Source organism: Protopterus annectens, chromosome 9.part0 (genome assembly GCF_019279795.1).
Source record: "Protopterus annectens isolate FY-2018-M chromosome 9.part0, PAN1.0, whole genome shotgun sequence".
Taxonomy (NCBI): domain Eukaryota; kingdom Metazoa; phylum Chordata; order Ceratodontiformes; family Protopteridae; genus Protopterus; species Protopterus annectens.
In genome coordinates, this window is record NC_056743.1 from 1,428,649,745 (window position 1) to 1,428,671,598 (window position 21,854).

General features: G+C 39.8%; 1 protein-coding gene across 1 annotated transcript in view; it reads right to left on the bottom strand.

The window, feature by feature from the left end:
• Positions 1-307: 307 nt before the first annotated feature.
• The window catches only part of LOC122812108 (neuropeptide Y receptor type 4-like), a 273,354-nt gene continuing 251,807 nt past the window's right edge, over positions 308-21,854 (bottom strand). The window contains exon 2 of the mRNA XM_044084389.1: positions 308-3,859. Within this exon, the coding sequence (XP_043940324.1) occupies positions 2,622-3,737 (1,116 nt within the window). The 5' untranslated portion in view covers positions 3,738-3,859 and the 3' untranslated portion in view covers positions 308-2,621. The remainder of the gene's footprint in view (positions 3,860-21,854) is intronic.

Here is a 21,854-nt window from a genome sequence, read left to right on the forward strand (position 1 = left end):
TTAAACCACCATGGAAAATATATGTTTGTAAAAAAATAAAAAGCAACTAGTGAAATTATTCGTTCTGTGAAAGTCTAGGCGGCAAGCAATGACCATGAACAAAAACACTGGCTTATGACAGCTTTCTTTAAAACACTTGGTCACTTTGCTGGCTCCTGTCATAAGTTGTCACCTTTTCCAGCTCTCCAGCAATCAGAGCCTTGCAATATGCAGTTTTATACCTACATACAGTGCTGTTTCATGTAAACTCAGATTGTCATGCAATATAAATGTTGTCTACTATTTGTGGGAAGTAAAAAGTAGAGAATTATCAACTTGCTTTAGTACTTTATAAAAACATGGTACAATATTAAAATTCAGCAAAAAATCAATTTTTATAGTTAATTACATTCATAATAATTCCACAGGAAAATAGTGTCATATTCACAAGAACATACATGGCAAAAACATCTCCAAGGATACAGACAGAATACATTGTGACTGTTAATGTATTGTAGGAGCTTCAACAGAGATATAAACACAGAATTGTTTGCCTTTTTTAAAAAATCCATGCAGACAGGGCAGTAGCAAGGCAAAGTTAAGATAGGTCATTTAAAGTAACTGCTAATGCAGAAACAGACACATGGACAGCACACCAGTGCACCTACAAAAATGAATTTTGCAATAGTAGCTCCACATTAATACATTTTCTTGTGTCTACATCACGCTGTTCTTCAGTTGTTACTCATTGCAACTTTCTACTGAGCTGCTTTAATACTAAAAACATTTGAAATTTACAGTTTGCTTACTTCAGCAGGCCAGAGTTTTTAGTGCCCTAAAGGAACTCATGATGGCTCTAAGTATCCCTTGACATCAGTACCCATGTCTGTTTCATGCAGTTATGGGTTATGTTGTGCAGCAAAAAAAATATTCTTGGCTGCACTATTAATATGGGAATCTGTACCTCATTTGTTTACTGCACCCAGATCAATCGGGCACTAAAGAAGTGATTATAAATGAGTTGTAACTATCAATGTGATAGTTTTCTGAAATGAATGGCCAGGATTTATTTATGACCAAACCTCTCAACATCTTCATGCATGAATTATGGACAAGGTCAAAAATAATGGTGGGGCAAATTTTAAATACTGCTCATAAGCTAAGAAAGTTAAAACAATAACAGTTTTTTTGTACTGGTGCACATTTTCTGAAGTGTATAAAATCTGAAATTCAGATATCTGACATTATTTATTTATTTCAGCACTCAATGAATTACCACAAACTTTATGAGGAACAGTTCAAAATATGGGGCAAAAATCTGGACAATCTGTGAAAATATGGATAGTTGAGAGGAGTGTTTATGACAACTCCATTTTCAAACTCAGTTGCTTTTTGCTTGATATGTTCAAATTGTAATTTCCACTCAGCATGCCCCAGATTAACTGTGCCATCTTAATCAGGGCAGAATTGTTTTTAATTTACTATTTATACCTTTGATTTCAGCTTGGCTTAATTTTCAAGATTACCCAGTACTTTGCTGCATTCAGCCCCATGACTCATATGCTGCTATAGTTTTATATTTTACTCAAGCAGCGCCAGGGGGATCTCCCAGAAGTGAAGTAAATTCAGGTAGTATTGATTTGGGGGAAATAAAGGCTTTGATTTATAAGGGCTGTCATTACATAGATACTATACTCTTTTGTAATCACTATTTCTATAAAAAAGAAATGCTCTCTGATTTAATATCTGCTTGCACGATTGTACAATGGCATTTGCCATAACTTCCCCTTTTTTCTCCGTCTTCATCACAGAGACAGTAGAAAACAGTATCCTCTGAAATGGGTAGCCTCACCATGTAAGCAACCCGGACTTGTTGCTAAGCTTGCTTAAGTCCTCAGAGCTCAGACAGCTACACAGTTTGGTCTCTGTGGAATCATGCATCTGGTTGGACACAGGCACTGTGAAGAAACAAAGTCATGTGTTGCTCATCATTAAATGAATGTGTTGGAGCTTGTCTGTGGCACATAAAAATATCATCATTTAATACCGTAAAAAGAATAGTGTTAACTTCTTTTTGCACATAATCACTTTTCTGCTGTTGCACTCATATTTTCCCTGCATGGACTCAAAACCACTTTAGTAGTCACTTCTTATGTTTAAGTAGATGGAACTTTTCTAGGTAAACTCCTTGTTCAAATTTGATTCACAAATGTGAAATCAGTTCAACTGAAGTGCACATGAAGGCATTCTGTCTGATCCTCAATGTTCTTGTGTAGCGAAATCCATTGCTAAGGGGTCTCTTTAAATGAGCCCAACCTCAAAATACTGACATAGTGTCACCTTTTGTGTAAAAAAAAAAAACAAAAAAAAAACAAAAAAAGAGAGAACTCAGAGGCACATAATGTACAATAAGTATTACAAGATCTGAATGGATGATAACCCTCCCTGAACATCATATGACTTGATAGCTCCCAGTTGAGCCAGCATCCTTAAACTGAGGTGTAATATCTTCTCAGTTTTTGAACTTTCCATCACAACTAGCCAAACGCTGGTCAGAAACAGTGCGCTCCCCAGAATGCGACCTTCTGAGGACATATTGCCACAGTAGGTTATTCTGCCAGAAAGGCACTTAAGTATGTTTATTAAATATTGTTAGTGCAAGCTGTGCGCAGAGATGATTTTGAGACCTCTGTGCTGACTGTGGACAGTGGGAAACTTTCATACTTCTCTCTTTCTCCACCACAGCGGCATCTGTAAATCATTGCTTTCACTTCTTTCTGGAAATTATTGTTGAGGAAACCATAAATGACTGGGTTGATGCAACTGGAAGCCATCGCTGTCAGGTGACAGAGGGAGAAAATCAAGTTGTGATAGCAAATAGAGATAGCCTCTTGGTTCCAATCTGAAAAAGTGTTGAAGACAGTCAGTGGCAGCCAGCAAACAGCAAATGCGACCACTATAGATGCCAACATAATATTAATCTTCCTATGGCTGGCCTTCCTGCTGCCATCTTTAGAACGATCGATGATGTCTCGTCTTCTCCTGAGACGCAAGAAGATCCTCAGGTAACAAATGAAGGTGAGAAGCAAGGGTAGGCAGTACTGGAAGACCACCAGGCAGGTGGTGTAAGCAAGCTGGTGTTTCTCTGATGGCCATTCCTCTTTACATACAAGGTAATCGGCAAAAGGATCCATGGGAAAGGTGAGATTTGGGAAGGAGAGCTTCGTCAGAATGTTGAACGACAAAAAGGGCAGGGAAAGGAAGCAGGCTATGATCCAGATGACAGCCACTGCCAAGTAAGCATGACCACCTGCCGGCTTCCATCCAGTAGGATTGATTATCAGTTGGTGTCGCTCTAGAGCTATGAGAACAAGAGACAGAATGGACACAGTAACAGACATACACTGGATGAAGGGGACCACCTTGCAGAGAGCCTCACCTAAAATCCATCTGTCCATCAAGGTGTAAATGACTGTTATGGGTAAGCAGACAGTACACATGAGTATGTCTGAGCAAGAGAGATTGGCTATGAAAATATTGGTGACATTCTGCATCTCTTTCTGTCTTGAAATCACAAATACCAAGCATATGTTTCCAATCAGTCCCACAGCAAGCACTGCACTATAGGCAACAATCAGGAATGTGGTGCTCCCAACACTGTCAGGGCAGAAGCCATCTTCCATCATATTGGTGAAATCTTCCCACGAAGTATTGTACCTAGATGATATATTCATATAAAGTTTCAGGATGTCATCCATTTCTTTGTCATAGAGCTTACTGATGGAAACTTAAAGAAAAGTACAACACAGAAGTGGAACTCTCTTGTAGCAAAATGACACAAAAGTGGGTCAGCTGTAAGCATATGCCTTCCTTTCTGTCCCTGTAAAAGAAATAACATATTTTTGAATGAAAGGTTCTTTATACTTGATATGTAAAATCTTGACTATATGAATTAAACAGATGGTTTCAGAAACTGCCATTTATCATTTCACATTTATGAAGTCTTACCTTTCTCCTGAGTTGTTAGTTACATTTGTTTACTAATGGAATGTTTGATACATAGATGTAGACAGTTTTGTTCACTGCCAGTACATCAGCTACTGCGCTAGACTCATGACCAGGGTGATCCCACCTCCTATTTCTCTTGCAGTTTTTTGAAAAAACTACTTCCCCATTGGAAACTTTCTAGAAGACAAGCCAATGAATTTACGTTTCTTTGAGTGAACTTGCGTTTTTTAAAGATTTACCTGTTTTGTAGTTTTTTGGGGGGGTTGCATATGTTACATATACATATTAAACAGCACCACTTCAAAACTGTGTAATCTGATGTAACTTTTACTAAATTCTAACTCCTCCTCTTAACTCCAAATCATTTTTCTACCACATCCTCTGTGTTGCACATACTTTCCAAACCCTCAAACTTCTGCACTTTATCTACTGTGCTTTATATCTTAAATTTGCTTAAATCTTAACCCATACTTAAATTGGCAGGGAACCTTCAAAATATTTAAAGTGGATGCAAATTAGCTGTACTACCAAGAAATGTAAATGTTGTTTTATTTTCCACTGTAATAATGCCAGAGTACATATTACTTGCTGTGTATTTTTGTGTTCTGTATTACACCTAGGTTTCCACGTAAGAATGATGCATTCTTCCTTGAATTTCAAAACACTGTGACCAAAACACTGAAACTGAAAATAGCAAAAGATATATACATCAAATAAACAAAAAAAAAAAAAAAAGAGTAGATGGTCAGTGCTACAGCCCTCTAAGTCCAAAAGGTTTCTGTACAGGAGGCAAGCTGCTCTATACCCTGTTCTTTTAATTATTCATATAGCAGAGTCACTGTGTTGAGATTAGTACAGTATGTAGTTTCAGATGACCCTCATTACTGCACTAATATCCAGACTAATGCAACCATGAAGGGAGCATAATTAGGTAGGAGGGGAATTAAAAGAACAGTTCCCTACATGGCAGAGGGTGCTTGCACTATATTCTGTGCTTTTAGGCTGCAATCTGATATTTTTTCAGGATATTGCACTTTTGGCATCTTTAGATTTCTACCTTTTGGTCTCAGTATTTTGCAACTCAGTGCATTGTACTTCAGTCTTGTGTAGGAAATCTACTATAAAGCCTATCTGCTTACATTTTTACATTTGTTCTTTAATCTATGCACCTTACCAACCTGTCAGTATTCTAGTACTATTTTAAGAATATATTTGTGCTGTGCTTTAGCTACCTTAAAAATCTGCATCTGCATTCCTTAATATATTTACATATAGGGCTGGTCTTATGTAAAATGGCTTCCTAGGCAAAGGGTTCATTGGCACCTCCTCCAATGATTCACCCCCCCCACCACACACTCATACATCCCCCAAACCTTCAATCATCCAGATGACTTTTTTCTACCTCTTTCCACATTTTGTCTTACTCTTTGACTTTTTCTTGCATACTTTCAACACGTCCTAATTGAACCAGACTGTGTTGTAATAACTATGGAAGAAATAAAACAGTTGTCAGAGTTCTAGGTGTTCTGAAGTGCATTTTAGAGTATTTTCTCTAACATTTAATCCAGCGATGGTCTGAACAAACATCATGACTAAGGAAAGAAACTCAGTCTTACTTTACAACATTGCTTTTCCCTGCATCCTTTCAATGTACCCCAAACTAGGCAAGAGTACAATGTAATAAATGGAATAAATAATCAAATTAAGCTGGGGGTCTGGGTTGTCATAGATGCTCTGAGGTGCATTTTAGAGCTTTTTCCAACCTTTTCATCCAATGATGGCATGAATAAAAACTATGAGCAAGGAGAGAAGCCCAGTTTTATTTTGTTTTCTTTCAAGACACAAATAAGTTGGGTCCAACAAAGTATTAGTTCACAATAAACACAGAAGACAAATTCTTGTGTGATGTATAATTCAAATTTTGGAACAGTGTCTGCCTTCCTACCTAAAAAAAATCAATTTCAGTACATCCTTCTTGTTTTAGATTGGGAAAAAATATATACCTTCTGTGTACTGATGCTAGCCTAGGACAAGAATAAAGGAACAAATGGAATATATTAATATATTTCAACCTATTTTCAGATGCATATAAACAGCATGCCTACACACAAAAGACAGCTAAATGTATACATATATGATGTTTGATTTGAGGAAAGTGAAAAATAACAATCACAATAATGCATTCCAACATTTTGCTCCCAAACAGTATATTGCCCCTAGAAAAGCTGCAGTGACTCCTATGCACAGCCTTGGGGTTTGTGAGGAAAGTTAGAGGAATAATGACCACACTGTCTCTGCCCCCTTTCTGTGCACTCCACTGAGCAGGGTCTGTTTTAGACTAGGTGAGGTTCAGGGCCAAGGTCACTACTAAGCCTATATTAAAATCTACTTATACAGCCTGGATAAGTTATGAGTCACTTATTGTCATCCATTTTTGAAAGATAATGACTAGCTAGTTTTGTACTGTTATCTGGACGAATGTTGTTTGTGCTCAGCAAAATAGTGTGTGCCCACAGATAAAAGTTAATGATACACACACACACACACACACACACACACACACACACACACACACACACACACACACACACACACACACACACACAAAATGCCTCTCAAAGCCAGGTCTATCACAAGACACACTGATTTTGCACTCGTGCACATATATACTGACACTGCTTCTGACAAGCCAGGTGTATCACAAGAAGCCCAAGCAGACACACACACACACACACACACACACACACACACACACACACACACACACACACACACACACACACACACAATGACAATGTCTCTGAAAGCCAGGTCTATCACAAGACACACTGAATTTATACTCAAGCACATATACACTGACACTGCTTCTGACAAGCCAGGTGTATCACAAGAAGCCCAAACAAACACACACGTGCAAGCACACACACACACACACACACACACACACACACACACACACACACACACACACACACACACACACACACACACACACACACACACACACACACACACACACACACACACACACACACACACACACATTCTCTACATGCTTATATGAAAACTGGAGGAATACCACTTATGTCACATCTTTGAGGTGTTGGAGGAAAGCAGAGAACATGGATAAATCCACATAGAGAAAGGGAGAGCATGTGGACTCCACCACAGAAGGAGCCATAATGAAGAACTCAGCCAGAGCTATGCATTGTGAGGTGCTAACACAATTCAGTGTGCCACTATGCCAATGATCAGCTTCTTTCATGCACATCCTGTTCATACCTCTCAACTGACCAGATTTTTGCAGAATGTCCAGATTTTATCCTTATATTTTTGGTCTGTCCCTCATAAAATTTTTAGTTTTCTGGCAAATCACTAAGGACTGATGTCATTAATGCATACATTTGTGTTTCAGACTTCATATCCTTCATAAAATGCATGCTAAGACAAATCCTGTTATTCTAGCTACTTTCTAAGTTTATAAGAGCAATATTTAAAATATGCCCCTATTTTTGGGCCTTTGCCCCCTCCCCATTATTTTAGGCTTTGTCCAGATTTCTTGCACTAAGAAGTTAAGAGGTATGATCCTGTTCCTGCCAGACTACCAAAGATACCTACCTGTCATGTGCAATGCTGATTCTTTTGATGGAAAGTAAAAGAAATTATGGCCAACTTCTTACTCTTCAGTTAACTGCAACCCATTCCCACACACAAGTATAAGACATAGCAATATTACTTTTACACAGATTTCACCAAATACTGTATATTGTTTGACATTATTTCTTCCATAGCAGATTGGTGAATGCTGTTTAACAGTGATCAAACAACAAACATAAGTCACCTGTTTTCACAGATTGCCTCCATACCCAGCAATTAGGTTCAATTTACTTTGTGCACCTCAAACATCTAATTTATGTTAAAAAATATAAAACAGTCTCAGTAATAAAATATTATACCCTGCTTCACATAAATATAAACTAGTCTTGCAATGCCAGATCAGTGACTTTTAAAACTGACCAAGCAACAGTCACTTACTTTCATCCATAGACACGTCTCACCTCCACCCAGCAGTTATAGTCAATTCTGAGTTTGTGCACTTCAGACCTCTGACTGTGATAAAAATGATGGCCATGTAATGAATTTTGACTTTGTCTCACACAAACTATAACCATGTAGTAAAGTATTCCAAGTTGCTTCAACCCTGCAAAGTCAGAATAATACATGCATACATATACATACATACATACATACAAATAATGCAGGCACAGGCAATAATGCCCTTCTAGACTGCTAATGTACCAAAACAATTATTCCCACAAGTGTCTAGGCTTAAAAATATCTGAACTAGTGCTTTCTTTAATGTAGTTTTGTAGTGTATTCCTTGCATCAGCTACTATCTCAGAGAACAAATTAATACAACTGTCACTCCTATATAATCTTCGACGTAGGTTGTCTTACCATTGTCTGCTACTTTTTGATAAGCCAAACATTCCCAGAGTAGTAGTCTCTAAATGCCCTGTATACCTGAATGACGTCTTCACTTAAATGTCTACATGAGACACTCTACAAGATCAGATATTTCAGTCTTTCACAATAACTTACATTTTCAAATCCATGGATGCCCTTGGTTTATTTCTGCTATACTCTTTTTCTAATTTGCTCATGCTTGCATTCTCATAAGGTTTCCATATTATTATTCCATGCTTAAGTTTGGGACTAATGTAAGTAACAAAGAATGATTTACTCATTTCTGAGTTTTTAAACTTTATAAAATCTTTTATACAACCTGTAGTTCTATAACTATTATCAACCAATTGGTTGATACCCATATACCCAAATCCTTTAATGAATCTACAGTTTCAATCACTGTGTGCTGTATTAAATATTTAGTTTTAGGCTGTGGCTCTGGCACCGATCATTTGCCTGAATCAGACCCTTCTAAAGGATGTCTACATTATTGAGGGAGTCAGTGATTGCCCCCCAACTTGCAATTGTCAGCAAACTTAGTCAGCCAAAGGCCTTCTATATTAGCCTTGACTGCAGAGAATTATATTCTGAACAGGAAAGGTCCCGACACTGAGCCCTGTGGCTCACTACTAGTAACTGGCCTCTTGCTGGATCTGAATTCATCCACTCTAACAACATGTGTCCTGTCTGTGAGCCATTTGGCTATCCATCTGGTGGTGTAAGGATTTTGTGAGTTTATCTATAATATCTGAGTGAAAAATTGTGTTAAATGCCTTAGCTAGGTCAAGGTGGACAGTATGCACTGTTTTACATCATCCATGGCCCTAGTGACTTTCTTAGAGAATTCCACCAGACTGAGCAGGCATGACCTGCCCTTGACAAAGCTGATCTAGGCTGGGTCCAGTTCTTGGAGATTTCCTATGTCATTATTTATCAGATCCATGACTATTCTTTCTATGGCCTTGCATATAAGGCTAGTCAAACTTATGTGTCTGTAATTTCCTAGGCCTGCTGATGAGCCCCCTTTATGCAGAGGGATGACTTTTGCTGTCCTCCACTCTACACGGGCAAAGTCAGTCTTTAGGTTGTGGTTAAACTGATATCCTAGTGGGTCTGATAGGTCCTGTTTCAAGCTATTTTAGAGGCATACTGGGTTATTGTCCAGAACCATCAAAGCCATGTTTTTAGCTTCAGAGAGTGTGGTGGTAACCTGTTCTTTGGAGATAACTGGTAGAGGAATGGTTGAGGGTATTTCTTGGGGGGGGGGGTAACCAGAGTTGATGGGGAGGTGAAATTTGGGCCAAATTTATTGACCAGCAGATTTTTTATATCTTCTGGCTGAGTATAGGTGATAGCATCTACAATTAATTCTGCACATTGTTGGGTGTAGCCCTTAAGATTGTGGACATAGTTTGGGAGGCATTTTGCTTCAAAATTTACTTTTGAAGACATGACTAGTCCCCTGATTTGCTTGTTTAGACTAACAAGGGAGTTTTTGCTCTGTTGTGCACGTTTGCTCTTACTTCTAGACAGAATTTTCTTTCTTTTGTTGTACAACCTATTTTTCACCAGGGGTTTACCAGGGAGGCTTTTTGGTGATTTCTCCTAGTCTTATTTCAGTCTGGTACTGCTGTTTCTATGCAGTTGTTTATATGGTTGTACAGAGCTTTTGTGTACATCTCCACATAGGCTGCAGTGTTTTTTGGTTATTTGGGGAGCTTGAAAACTATTTATGTCATCACTTAATAGGAGGTAGTTTGCCTTAGAAAAGTTCTTAAAGGTTTTGGGCTTAGGTGAGTGTTCTAGTTTTATATTTATTTCAAGGGAGATCATGTTGTGATCTTATCTAACCAGTGAGGACATCACAATCTGGGGGGTGGGGGGCAATACTCTCCCATATTTGTGAGTACCAGGTCTAGGATATTTGTACCCCAAATGGGAGTGCAGACTAGCTGCTCAAAGGGCATTTGTGTTAACAAAGTATAGAAATCATTCAGCCTGTATATTACTGGTCTTGTATGCTTCCCCTTTAATAGAAGGGCAGTTGAAATTACCCATGAATATGGTACTTGGCTGAGTGGTAAGGGATTCTAGTAAATTCAGGTATGATGCCTGGGTTTCCTGGCTCATGATAGGAACCAGTAGCTAGCAAGGATACGGTAATGGATTTTTCCTATGGTAAGTCGGACATGGAGCAGCTCAAGCATGTCATATAGTTTTACCAGTCTTGAGGTGTGCTTATATTTTATGTAGATGGATACACCTCTACCTTTTGCCCTTTCATGTGAGTGGGTAATCAGAATGTCTGAAAGGCATTACACCCATGCACTGCTGGGGTGCTTTCCTTGGCTTTGAGCCATGTTTCAGTAACTGCACAGACATCAACATTCTCCTGGGTAAGGAGTGCTTGCAGGGAGTGCAGTTTCTTATTGAGAATCCTAGCATTAAGCAGTAGTACTTTTAGCTTATCCGGAATAGATTTTGCTATGTTGGAAGTTTTGTTTATATGGCAATGCCTAAAAAGGCACTATAGGGGTGGATAATGTTTTGGCCAATATCCAAAAGCCTAGTGGTGACAGATGAAGACCATTCCTGGCAAAGCAGCATGGCCTGTCAATCATGTTCTCCCAGGCTGACAAATATAGGACCCCTTTGGACAGACACCAGTAGCTAAGCCATTTATTAAAGTCAGCCATTTTCTGTTTGTATTGTGGCATCATCCATGGAGATGGTAGAATGCTGCTCAATGCTACGCTCATGCCTGCTTGTGACACATATTCTTAGAGATCAATCATGTCTTTCTCTTCATATAGTCCAGGGAAGTAAATCTCAGGTCATTTACATCCACACAAACTATGACTGAGTCATACTGATATGTGGAGTTTAGTGACCAAATTGCTTGCATAATCTGGTGAATCCTGGCCCCTGACAGGCAACTATCTGTAACCTTTTTCTTATCCAGACTGGTGAGAGGGACATCAGTGTCCCTCACAATGGAGTCTCCTATGATCAAACTATTGGATTGTGTGGTGTTATGCCTTATGGGTTTGGTAGCTGAGACACAACAAGATGTGGTTTTATGTGTTGTGAAGGGAGTTATTTTGTATGTGTGCATGTGGAGATTCTGATGACTGCATATGGGAGGCCTTGGAGGTTTGAATAAGTTACATGTGATCATGTCCGCATATGCGGGTGTATGTGTGGGTCTATGTGACTGGTTCCTTGTGTGTGTGTGTGTGTGTGTGTGTGTGTGTGTGTGTGTGTGTGTGTGTGTGTGTGTGTGTGTATGTGTGTGTGTGTTGCTCCCAGACTGAGAGATTTCAAGTCTATAGACTTTGCCTATTAGTCTTTTGTGACTGCAAATTCAGAAGTAATTAGATTACAGCATTTTTGAGTTAGTAGTATTGTTAGCGCTAGATATTAGTCAACATTTTCTAATCTAAAGCCATCTGTTACAAAAATATTTTATATTCTCATATGCAATACCATATCTGCCTGCATATTTTATTTTCAAATATTACCCAATTGCTTTACGTGAGTAATGTTATTTATTCAATTTCAAAATATTGTGGCTAGATATTTATTAATGCATTTAATGGTTACTGTTCTAAGCTAGTAAGGTTTCACCATGGGCATCCACCTTTCAAAGAGGGAAACTGCTTAGCTGTAGTTAACATAAGATATTGTATTACATCTGACTTCTTATAATGAGTGCATAATAATTAATTACCTTAGTGTGTTAGACTGGTATGGCTGGTGGCAATGAGTAACAGTAAAAACATGAAGGGTTGTGGCATTGAAAGATACTAGTGTGTGTGTGTGTGTGTGTGTGTGTGTGTGTGTGTGTGTGTGTGTCTGTGTATCTGAATGCAAATGATTTACCCAAAATATAATTACAGTTGCTAAGACAGCAGTGTAATGCACTGGACTGAGAGTAAGTACAGTGAATCCTTGAGGAAACAGGAGTTGTAATTCTGATCTTAGAACTACAGTGTGAAGCTTGTTTGGGTGTGGCTGGTGATGGTCACAACCATAGGCAGCAGTGTTAAGTTTGTTGTGCTCTCTTAAGGCCAATCTCCTGTGCAGATTACTATACATTATTAATCATCACAACAGCAGTATCTGTTGAGAGACTTTAGCCCCTGTCCCTGTCAAATGTAAATAAATTTATTTTTTCAGCTTTCTTATTTAGTGCTTCTGGCTTTTTAAGGCTCAAAATTCAAGCACTTCTTACTTAAAAAAATTCTGTGACTGCAGTTCATAGTAAGGTTCTTAAAAGATTATTATATTGATACTTATAGCCTCAATGAATGCCCTGATCTGGCTTATCATCCTTATCAAATGCTTCTGAGTAGATGATTTTTGAGAAGTGAGAAAAGTGAGAACAAAATCTGAAAATTATAGTACTACTGCTACTGCTAAACAGATGACATATGTAACAACATTACAAAATTGTAGGGAATAATGTAATTCTACTTCAATAAGCTAAAATGCACAGAAACATTTTGCTGTAGTTAATGTATGCTTTGTTCCATACACCTTGTCCATGCAAAGCAAAAGTGCAGTTCTAGCTAAATGTAGACAAGAGATGTCAGACATAAGGGAATTAGTGACTTGTATAGTTGATCTAGTTGGTCTCTTCTATATGCCAGAAGAAATAGTTCCTTTTCCCCTGTAAACAAGAATCAAAAGCATGTTTGCTGTAACCCAGCTTTAAATGATGAAGCAAGCGTTCACACCAGGACTAACTAGTCCACAAAATAACAAGCGTAGTAAGTGCGAAATTATTTAAAATAACTGAATAAATGTAAATAACTGCACCGGACCAACAGACTAGAATAAGCGCGTTCGTCCTTTAAACTTGGACTTCATCAGAATCCCTTCTGTCCAAGTCCAAGTTTAAAGGACAAAAGCGCTTAATCTAGTCTGTTTTTACTGGCTTTTTACTGGCCATGTTTATTTTTTAATGTACATTTTAAAGTAAAGAAGCGTTCTAATTAGTATTGAGAGCCTGTTGGTCCTGTGCAGTTATTAACGTTTATTCAGTTGTTTTAAATAGTTTCAGAAAAAGCCAAAGGAAATCTGAAGATATTGTACATTTTCCGCATTGACTTGTGGGTATTGGTTCTAGGATGGACCAGTGAGTAAAACAGTGAAAATATGTATTTGATTACAGATTAGTTGTTTGAGACTAACAAAGAAAGAGACAAATCTCAGTTAAGGATATTATTCATGTAATGTAAATACTAGAAATTAATTTACTATTGCGGTACATCTCAGCATTTATGTGTGATCTGATATGAGGGGGCCCATCCTCAATAACAGCAATACTAATGTTATTGGTTGTTAGGCAGTTTAATTTTACCAAGCTACTGACCCCTGCTCCCATTTACCCAGAGTGCTGTACATGAAAACTGTGCGCTTCAGATCTCTGTAGCAGTGCTGAGAAGCAGATATATCAGAAAATGGCCATATTTTCTGGTTTGAGGTTTCTTTTTTTACCAAGCAACTGTATGTCGACCTTTCATCTGTTTCATTACCTCCCCACTGTTTCCTGATATCAAGTTCAACTACTTTTCTCAGACTTTTAACAAACTGCTTTAGTTAGAGTGTAGTCTGAGTATCCTTCTCCTTGATTCTAGGCATTTTTTATATATTCTTTTGGAAAGTTGTTAGCAGTTTTTACTGTTTTAAGTCTATTCCAATAATTTGTGCTTGATTGGCTTGACTTTTGGTTTTATTCTAGTAGAATTTGCTGTCTTGTTTTGGTAGTGTGGTCTTTTGGGTATATACATTCTTCTTTAGTATTTGCTTTGATTGAAAAATGAAGGTTTTGTACTGCTGCACCCTCCTTCTAGTATTTCTCAGACAGCTGTCATTACTTGTTCAGTAGTGTTTGATGATTGCTGTCACTATTTCATTAAATGGAGCAAACATTCAAAAACTGCAAATGTGGCAACAAGCTTCAGCCACAAGACAGGCATTCTAAGTGTTTATATTGCCTAAACTGATTAACAACTTAGCAATCCAAGATGTAAAATTTGCCAGACATTTATTCCTAATACCCTTAGAGACAGAAACAACAAATTAAAATTGTTTCTGATGAAAAAAAATGCTTTCTGCTGGGGCTACAAACCACTGATAAGGAATGAAGCTTTGGTGTTGAGTCAGTTGACTTCAGCATTGAAGCTGGGTTGATTGAACTTGAAGTCAGAACCTGGGGCTGAGATCATTACAATTTATGCTGACTATCGTATACTTCAGAAGAAGAAATCCAAGCATAGAACTTAGAAGCACAGAGTTTACCCCAAGGTCGTCATGCTGAAAGGCATACCCCTGATTCTGTTGTGCCTACTGTGACTTTCAGGGTAGTCAAGTTGACATCTTTAATGGTTACAGAAGTTTCATATATCATGACCTCCCAACCTTTAGCTTTAGTTATGTCTTACTCTATCTTTCCTACTGAAAGATTATGAGAAGTTTATGTATACATTTCAAAACACTCACTTTAAGATCTCTCCTGCCTCCTTCCCCTTTAGTTCCAGAGCAGATCAAAGCATTTTCTCTGTCATCCCTGTTTCAGACAATTTAAACCAGCTTTCCTCACCAATTCACTTCTTAATGTTTCAAGTCCTGAGGAGGCTGGACTCAAAGATATGGTGTCAAGTTGACAACAAAGTATTGGTGTTCGTTGTGATCTTGAATTCCAAGCCATAGCCCATGGCATCCACAACTTTGATGCTGATATTGCTATAGGTATTAATGTTGTTGGCACTGATGGGCTTGTCATTCTTGGAGTCAGGGGTCAGCTGGTCCTGATTCCTTTGGTGTTGATGCTGGAGATGCCAAGATTTTGGTGGCTGTTGTCAATACCACCAGCAATGGGAATTATGTCAGTGCCATGTTTGCCCCCATCAATGCTCTTTACTGCATGTTCCTCCCTCAGGAGCTGTATGACCCCATATAATGGTCATTAGTCAAACGTCATATAATTGGGGGGCCATGGTGATGCAGCAGTTAATGTTGCCGCCTCACAGCAAGAGGTTCTCCGGTTTGATTCTCGGCTGGGGTGCCTTGTGAGCGGAGTCTGCATGTCCTCCCTGTGGTTGCATGGGTTTCCTCCGGGTGCTCTGGTTTCCTCCCACATCCCAAAGACATGCAGTAGGTGGACTGGACACTCTAAATTGGCCCTAGGTGTGAGTGTGTGCATGTGTGTGCCTTCTGTGGAAGGTTGGCCGCCGGGCTGGCAACTCAACACTGTAAAACTCCACTGCCAATCATGAGCGGACAGATGATCCGCTGTGGCGACCCCTAACCGGGAAAAGCCGAAAGAAGAAGAAGTCAAACGTCATATAATTATTTATTTGATCCTCCTCTCATCGCCCCTCTTCTCTAAATGCTGGACAGATGGCCTGGAGGACGTTTGCAAAGTCTCTCAGCAGTTTTTGGTCAACACAATGATTCTGTCTCCTCCTTATACCTATCACTTCTGTGGCATGGTAGAAAGCACATGCTTAAGAAGAAGCACATTCACTCATCTCTACAGTCATCCATATGAGACATTGAAGATGAAGGGGGTGCAACCTTTTCCCATCACACCCCTAGAAGAACAGGGAAATTTTAGAGGTGATAAGGCAAAAAGAGGAGAACACTCACTAACCAACCATCCTCTCTACTGAAGACTCTGCAGGAGGCTTTTTGAACTCCCCAATCTACTTACTAGGTGGTTCTGGCTATTGGAAAAAAAATAAAAAAAAAATGTCTATGGTCATTTCATGGGACAGCCCTGATTTTTGGCTCCTCTCTCTAGGAGGCTGTATAGTATTATGTGGCCTGATAAGGACTGCACTTCATCACAGACCCCAAACACTAACTTAATTGTGTCAACAGTTCCTCTTCAAAAGGCTGTTGATACCCCCACAGCTCAACTGTCCATCCTCCAATAAGGCATCCAAGAACAAGTACAGAAAGTGAGTTTCTATTTCCTCCACATTTTTTCTGAGAGCTATAATGTATATATCCCATGTGATAATGTTGTACAGACCACTGTCAGACAAGTCTGACAAGCAATGGACCCGCCGTCAGACGGTCAGTTAAACCATAAGTTGTAGTCATGGTCAACAGCTCTTTCTTTTCTATCTCAAACCACATCATTAAGCTTTCTTATAAGTCTGTTGAGGGGTTGCCCAATGTAATCATATGCTGTCACACAGATCTACTTCACAGAGTCTGCTGAAGTTACCAAGGTGGCCTTGTTAAATTCATCCTTTAATATATCTAAAGTTCTTGGATCAAGTGTGTATCTGCCTAAAGAACATAGAACAGGAAAGCAAAATCTTAAATTTCCATTAGAATCAAAATTCAGACCCTGCAATAGTTTCCATATCAGTGTTGGTTTAGGCATGGGCAACAGCATCAAAATAAGAGATCTAGGAGAAATCATCACTTTCATGACAACTTCAGGAATGTTTGCCCTTCCAAAGGCAAAGGTAATTGACAGCAACTGGGGAGTTGCAGTCCTCCTTTGGGGTTGAAAACAGTCTAACACCTGAGGTGCTGCTTGACTGTCCTACCCTGAAGGTAGTCAGGGTCTGTCTGTCTATTCATCTGCATGCATGGTAGAATATCATACAGGGCAAGTGGATAAGGACAATAATTTTCAGGGGATATGAAATCCTGTTCAATGCTCATCACTAGTCTCACATGCTATCCTTGACCAATGCCCCACTCCACAAAAAAGCTGCACACAGAAGAGAGGAATTGAACCATCTAAACAAAAAAAAAGCCACCCAGGAGGTCCATCCAGAGCAGAGCAGAGCAGACTAGGTTATCACTTAAAATTTTTTAGTGCCCAGGAAAAGTAAAGTCGTCAGGCCCATTCTTGACTGAGCAGCCTAAGTGGTTCATTCCAAAAGAAACCCTTTGGATGCTGATGGTGCACTTTGTCCTTCCTTGTCTGCTAGAAAATGATTGGATGTGGTCTTTGGACTTTCATAATGCTTACTTTTATATGAAGACATACAATAACTCCAGGAAGTAAATAAGCTTTCCGGCAAGAGCCATTCTTTACCAGCTGAGCACCCATTTTTTGATCTCAAGTCAGACACAGGATGTTCACCAAATATATATCTATCAATGCAGCAAAACAGAAGTTTCAAAAAGTGAAAGTATTTCCTTGTCTGTATGAGAGACTTCTTACCAATTCCTCCTTGAGGGCTGTCAGCTATCTGGGACTCTGTGATAATGCTTTTCCCGTTCTTAGAGATAACAATCAATACTGCAAAGTACCAGCTGTGGCTACCTCACCTGCTCATATTCATAAGCTGCAGTCTGAGACACATTATCATGCAAAAATAAGATACTTCCTCTACAAAGACCCTTCCATCACATTTCACACTTGCAATGTTCCAGAGCCATACCTTACCTCAGGGCCCTGGGGCTGATGGCAGCAGCCATTCTTATGGTTTCAAATCACTTTCTGATAGGATTCACACAACAGTACTTTAATAGATGTTAACAGTTCAATTGTTTCAATTTTCACATATCATGACTCTACATAAATGTTTCGAAACCTTGCAAAGTTCATCTCAGGTGATAGCAGCTCACTGGGGACCTGCTTCTAGACCCTTTCTGATCCCAGACAATCAAGAGGCTGTCATCATGGATGCATCTGCCCTAAAGTGGGAAGGCATTATCAAGGATAGGTAACCCAAGATGCATGGTCATTGACAAATGCCAGTTTGTACATCAACTTACTGGAGATGATAGCAGTCCTTGTCACCCTACAAGCTTTTCAGGATTCTCTTCCATAAGGTACTGTAGCACTGAGGCCCTTATAAGCCTAGCCAAGAGTTTAGCCCATGTATAGACAAATCAGCACCCAATGCCCCTGTCAAGAAGGGACATGGGTGGAAGCCTAGGGATGTATTTTCTATTTACCATCCAGTTATCCAGGTTGCACTTAAAAAGGGATAAAGAGGTACTCTGCTTTACGTGGAGAGGGAGTTTATTCCATAGATGGGGAAGTCACTGGGACACAAATCTGTCCCACTAACAAGTCCTATTTGTGTCACAGACCAGGTTGAGGCTGTGTGTGTGGGTTATTCGAGTGGAGCTTGCCTTGCAGATAGGCAGCAGTCCCATCAAGGCTGGGTCCGAGATCACCTTGTATGCCAGATAAAGGTCACCTTTGAGGAGTCTGTATAAAACAGAGTAGAGGGATAGGGCTTTTAGCCTATGTATGTATGGCAGATTTTTGAGGCCCTGGATTCTCCTGGTGAAGAACCTCTTTGGTCTCTCCAGGTGCTGCATATGCTTTGTAAGATACGTACCAAATGGAGCCTTATAAGGGAAGAATATAGGGATGTTATGACCTTCTTGTCCCTGGAAGAGATACCCTTACTTATGAGGTGGGCCATGTAGAAAGTTTTCTGTACAATGGTAGCAACATGGTGGTCAAAAGTCAGGTTGCTATCAATCTGGGTGCCCAAATCCCTCATGACTGACTGCGTGCTTAGGACATTGTTATTAATGTGATAATTTGTGGGGAAATCACTCTTCCCCAAAGGGGATGATGATGCATTTTTTTTGTATTCAGCTTGAGGTTGTGTTTCTGGCACCAGTCATTTATTTGGGTGAGATCCCCTCAGAGGATGTCCATGTCACTAGGGGAATTTATGAAAGCACCCAGCTTGCAGTCATCTGCAAACTTGGTCAGCCGTAGCCCACTGTTTTTGATCTGCACCTCAGAAAAGTATATCCCAAATAACAGAGGCCACAATTCCAAACTATGGGATACGCCACTCGATATAGGTCTACTGCTTGACGTGACCTCCCCTATTTTGACTAGATGAGATCTATCAGTGAGTCAGTTTGCTACCCATCTGATAAGATATGAATTGATGCCTAGTTGAGAGAGTTTATCTATTATGCCCCAGTGGGGAATAGTGTCAAAGGCTTTGGCCAGGTCAGGGTAGGCGGTGTGCACTGTCTTCAACTCATCCATGGCTTTGGTGACTGTCTCAGAAAAGTTGACCAGATTTAATAGACATGACCTTCCCTTGATGAAGCCAAACTGTGTGGGATCAAGTGTTTGGTGGTTGCCAATGTCCTTGTTAATGAGGTCCATGATAATCCATTCCATGGCCTTGCATATCAGGCTAGTTAGGCTGATGAGTCTATAATTTCCCGGATCGGTGGACACTCCACCTTTATGTAAAGGGATGACAGTGGCTGTCCTCCACTCAGCTGGGACAAAGCTGGTACTCAGGCTTTGGTTGAATAGGGCACCTAATGGTGCTTCAAGTTCCTGCCTGGGTTTATGTAGGATGCAGCCTGGGATGTTATCGGGTCCATTGGAAGCTGTATTTTTTGCCTTTGAGAGAGCAGTAATGACCTGATCCCTAGATATAAGGGGATGGGAACAAGTACTGGAAATGTCCTGATTTACTGATGGGGGGGGGGACAGAGGAGTGAACTTTTTGCTGCATTTGTCAGCCAGCAAGTTTGCTATATCTATGGCATTTGTATATGTGGTATCCTTGACCAACAGTTCTGAACAGATCTGGGTGCTACCTTTGAGATTATGGACATATGTGAAGAAGGCCTTATGACCATCTCTAGTAGATGGGGCTAATTTGGACTCGTAGTTTGCTTTGGAGGATTTCACTGATGCTATTATTTGCTTGTTTACACTAAGGAGAGATTGCTTCCAGTTGGGCACCTGCTCCTTCTTGGTCCTGGACAGCAATTTTTTTTCTTTTGTTATAGAGTTCATTTATTGCAGAGGATGATTTAGTCCTGTCAGGTATTCCTGATTCCATGTGTCTATATAAATGCTTGTATAGTAATTTGGTATAGTTTTGGATACTGGCGCCAGTTCCTAAAGAGGGGGCTGTGAAGCTGTTTATACCATCCCTCTGGAGGCTGTAGTCAGCTTTGGAGGAGTTTTTTTATTTGACCCTAGCTGGGGGTGGTTGGGGGAGATGGTGACTTCGAACATGACTGCTTTTTGGTCGGATCTTACAAGGGAGGATGATACTGCAGGGATGCTGCAGTGGTTACTCATGTTGGTTAATACCAACTCCAAGATATTATCACATCTTGTGAGGTTATCACCTAGTTGTTCCAAAGCATTTGCACTGACAAAATCTAGGAATCTCTGCACATTTGTGTTTTGGCATGAGTAGTTCTTCCAGTCTATGTTTGGGTAATTAAAGTCACCCAGGATCAAGGTAAAGGGTTGAATCTTGATAGATTTGAAGAGGTCTACATAGGCAGTTTGGGCATCTTGAGTCAGATTTGGGGGCCAGCAGCTAGCTATGATTTGTATAGGGGTCTTGTCAATGGTTAACTGCACCTGGAGTGTCTCCTGTGCATCATATTGTTTGACCAGCCTGGAGGTGTGTATGTCTTTAATATATATTGAAACTCCACCTCCTTTGGCTTTACTACCCACAGTTTGGGGTGTTAATGTATGATAGGATGAATAACCAAGTATGGCTGGGGTGTTCTCCGTAGCTTTGAACCAGGTTTCTGTGACTGCACAGATGTCAGCATTTTACAGGGTTAAGAATGCTTGCAATGAGTGCAGTTTCATGTTTAGACTCCTAGGGTTTAGCAGCATGACCTTTAATTTGTTTTTTTTTTGAAATTTTTATGTTGGTCATCACTTTTTCTAAAAATATCAACAAAATGTCAGTGGGGTGGTATATCAGCAAGTAAGGGTGAACTCATTCCTTCCTTCTTTGTAGAAAGGCAGTGAAGGTATGGGAATGTTCTATGTCAATCAAATATTTTTAATTACAAGCCACACTACTGCAGAAGCTAATTTAGTATCAGACAGGCTTAGCCATTGCTTTCTGGTGCCATATAATTAGTCTTTCACATCATTAGTAACACAGAAGTTGGTATCTGAGTGGGGAAAGTCTTGCTGCGTATGGCCTTTTTGTTTCCACAGCCAACATCAAGTGCAGCAACTTCTTTTCTCTACTCTCCCACTGGGAAATATTGAAGTGATGACCTCATACAGAAATGACCTCAGGACTCCCACAAACTTTCCCCCCATTTTCTATGATTCTAGAGTTCACACAAAAAACTAATTACCTCAAATACATTCTGGCCACAAGTGTGGCTGCCCTTTGTCAGGTCTCACTTTCTGGAGTTCTGGAGAAACTTCTCTGACTTTGGTCCTTTGGCTCTCCCATTCCTATTTCAAACTATATTTGTATCTCCAGTGACCACACCTTATTGACTGCCTTTTGGAGTTCCACTACTTGCTTGAGACCTTGACTACCACTTTAGGGTAGTCCAGTTTCTCATCTCTGCTCAGAAACCCAACACTAGCAAAACTTAGCAAAGTATGTGAACTCAAGTTTCCATTTGGGCTTTATCAAGATGCA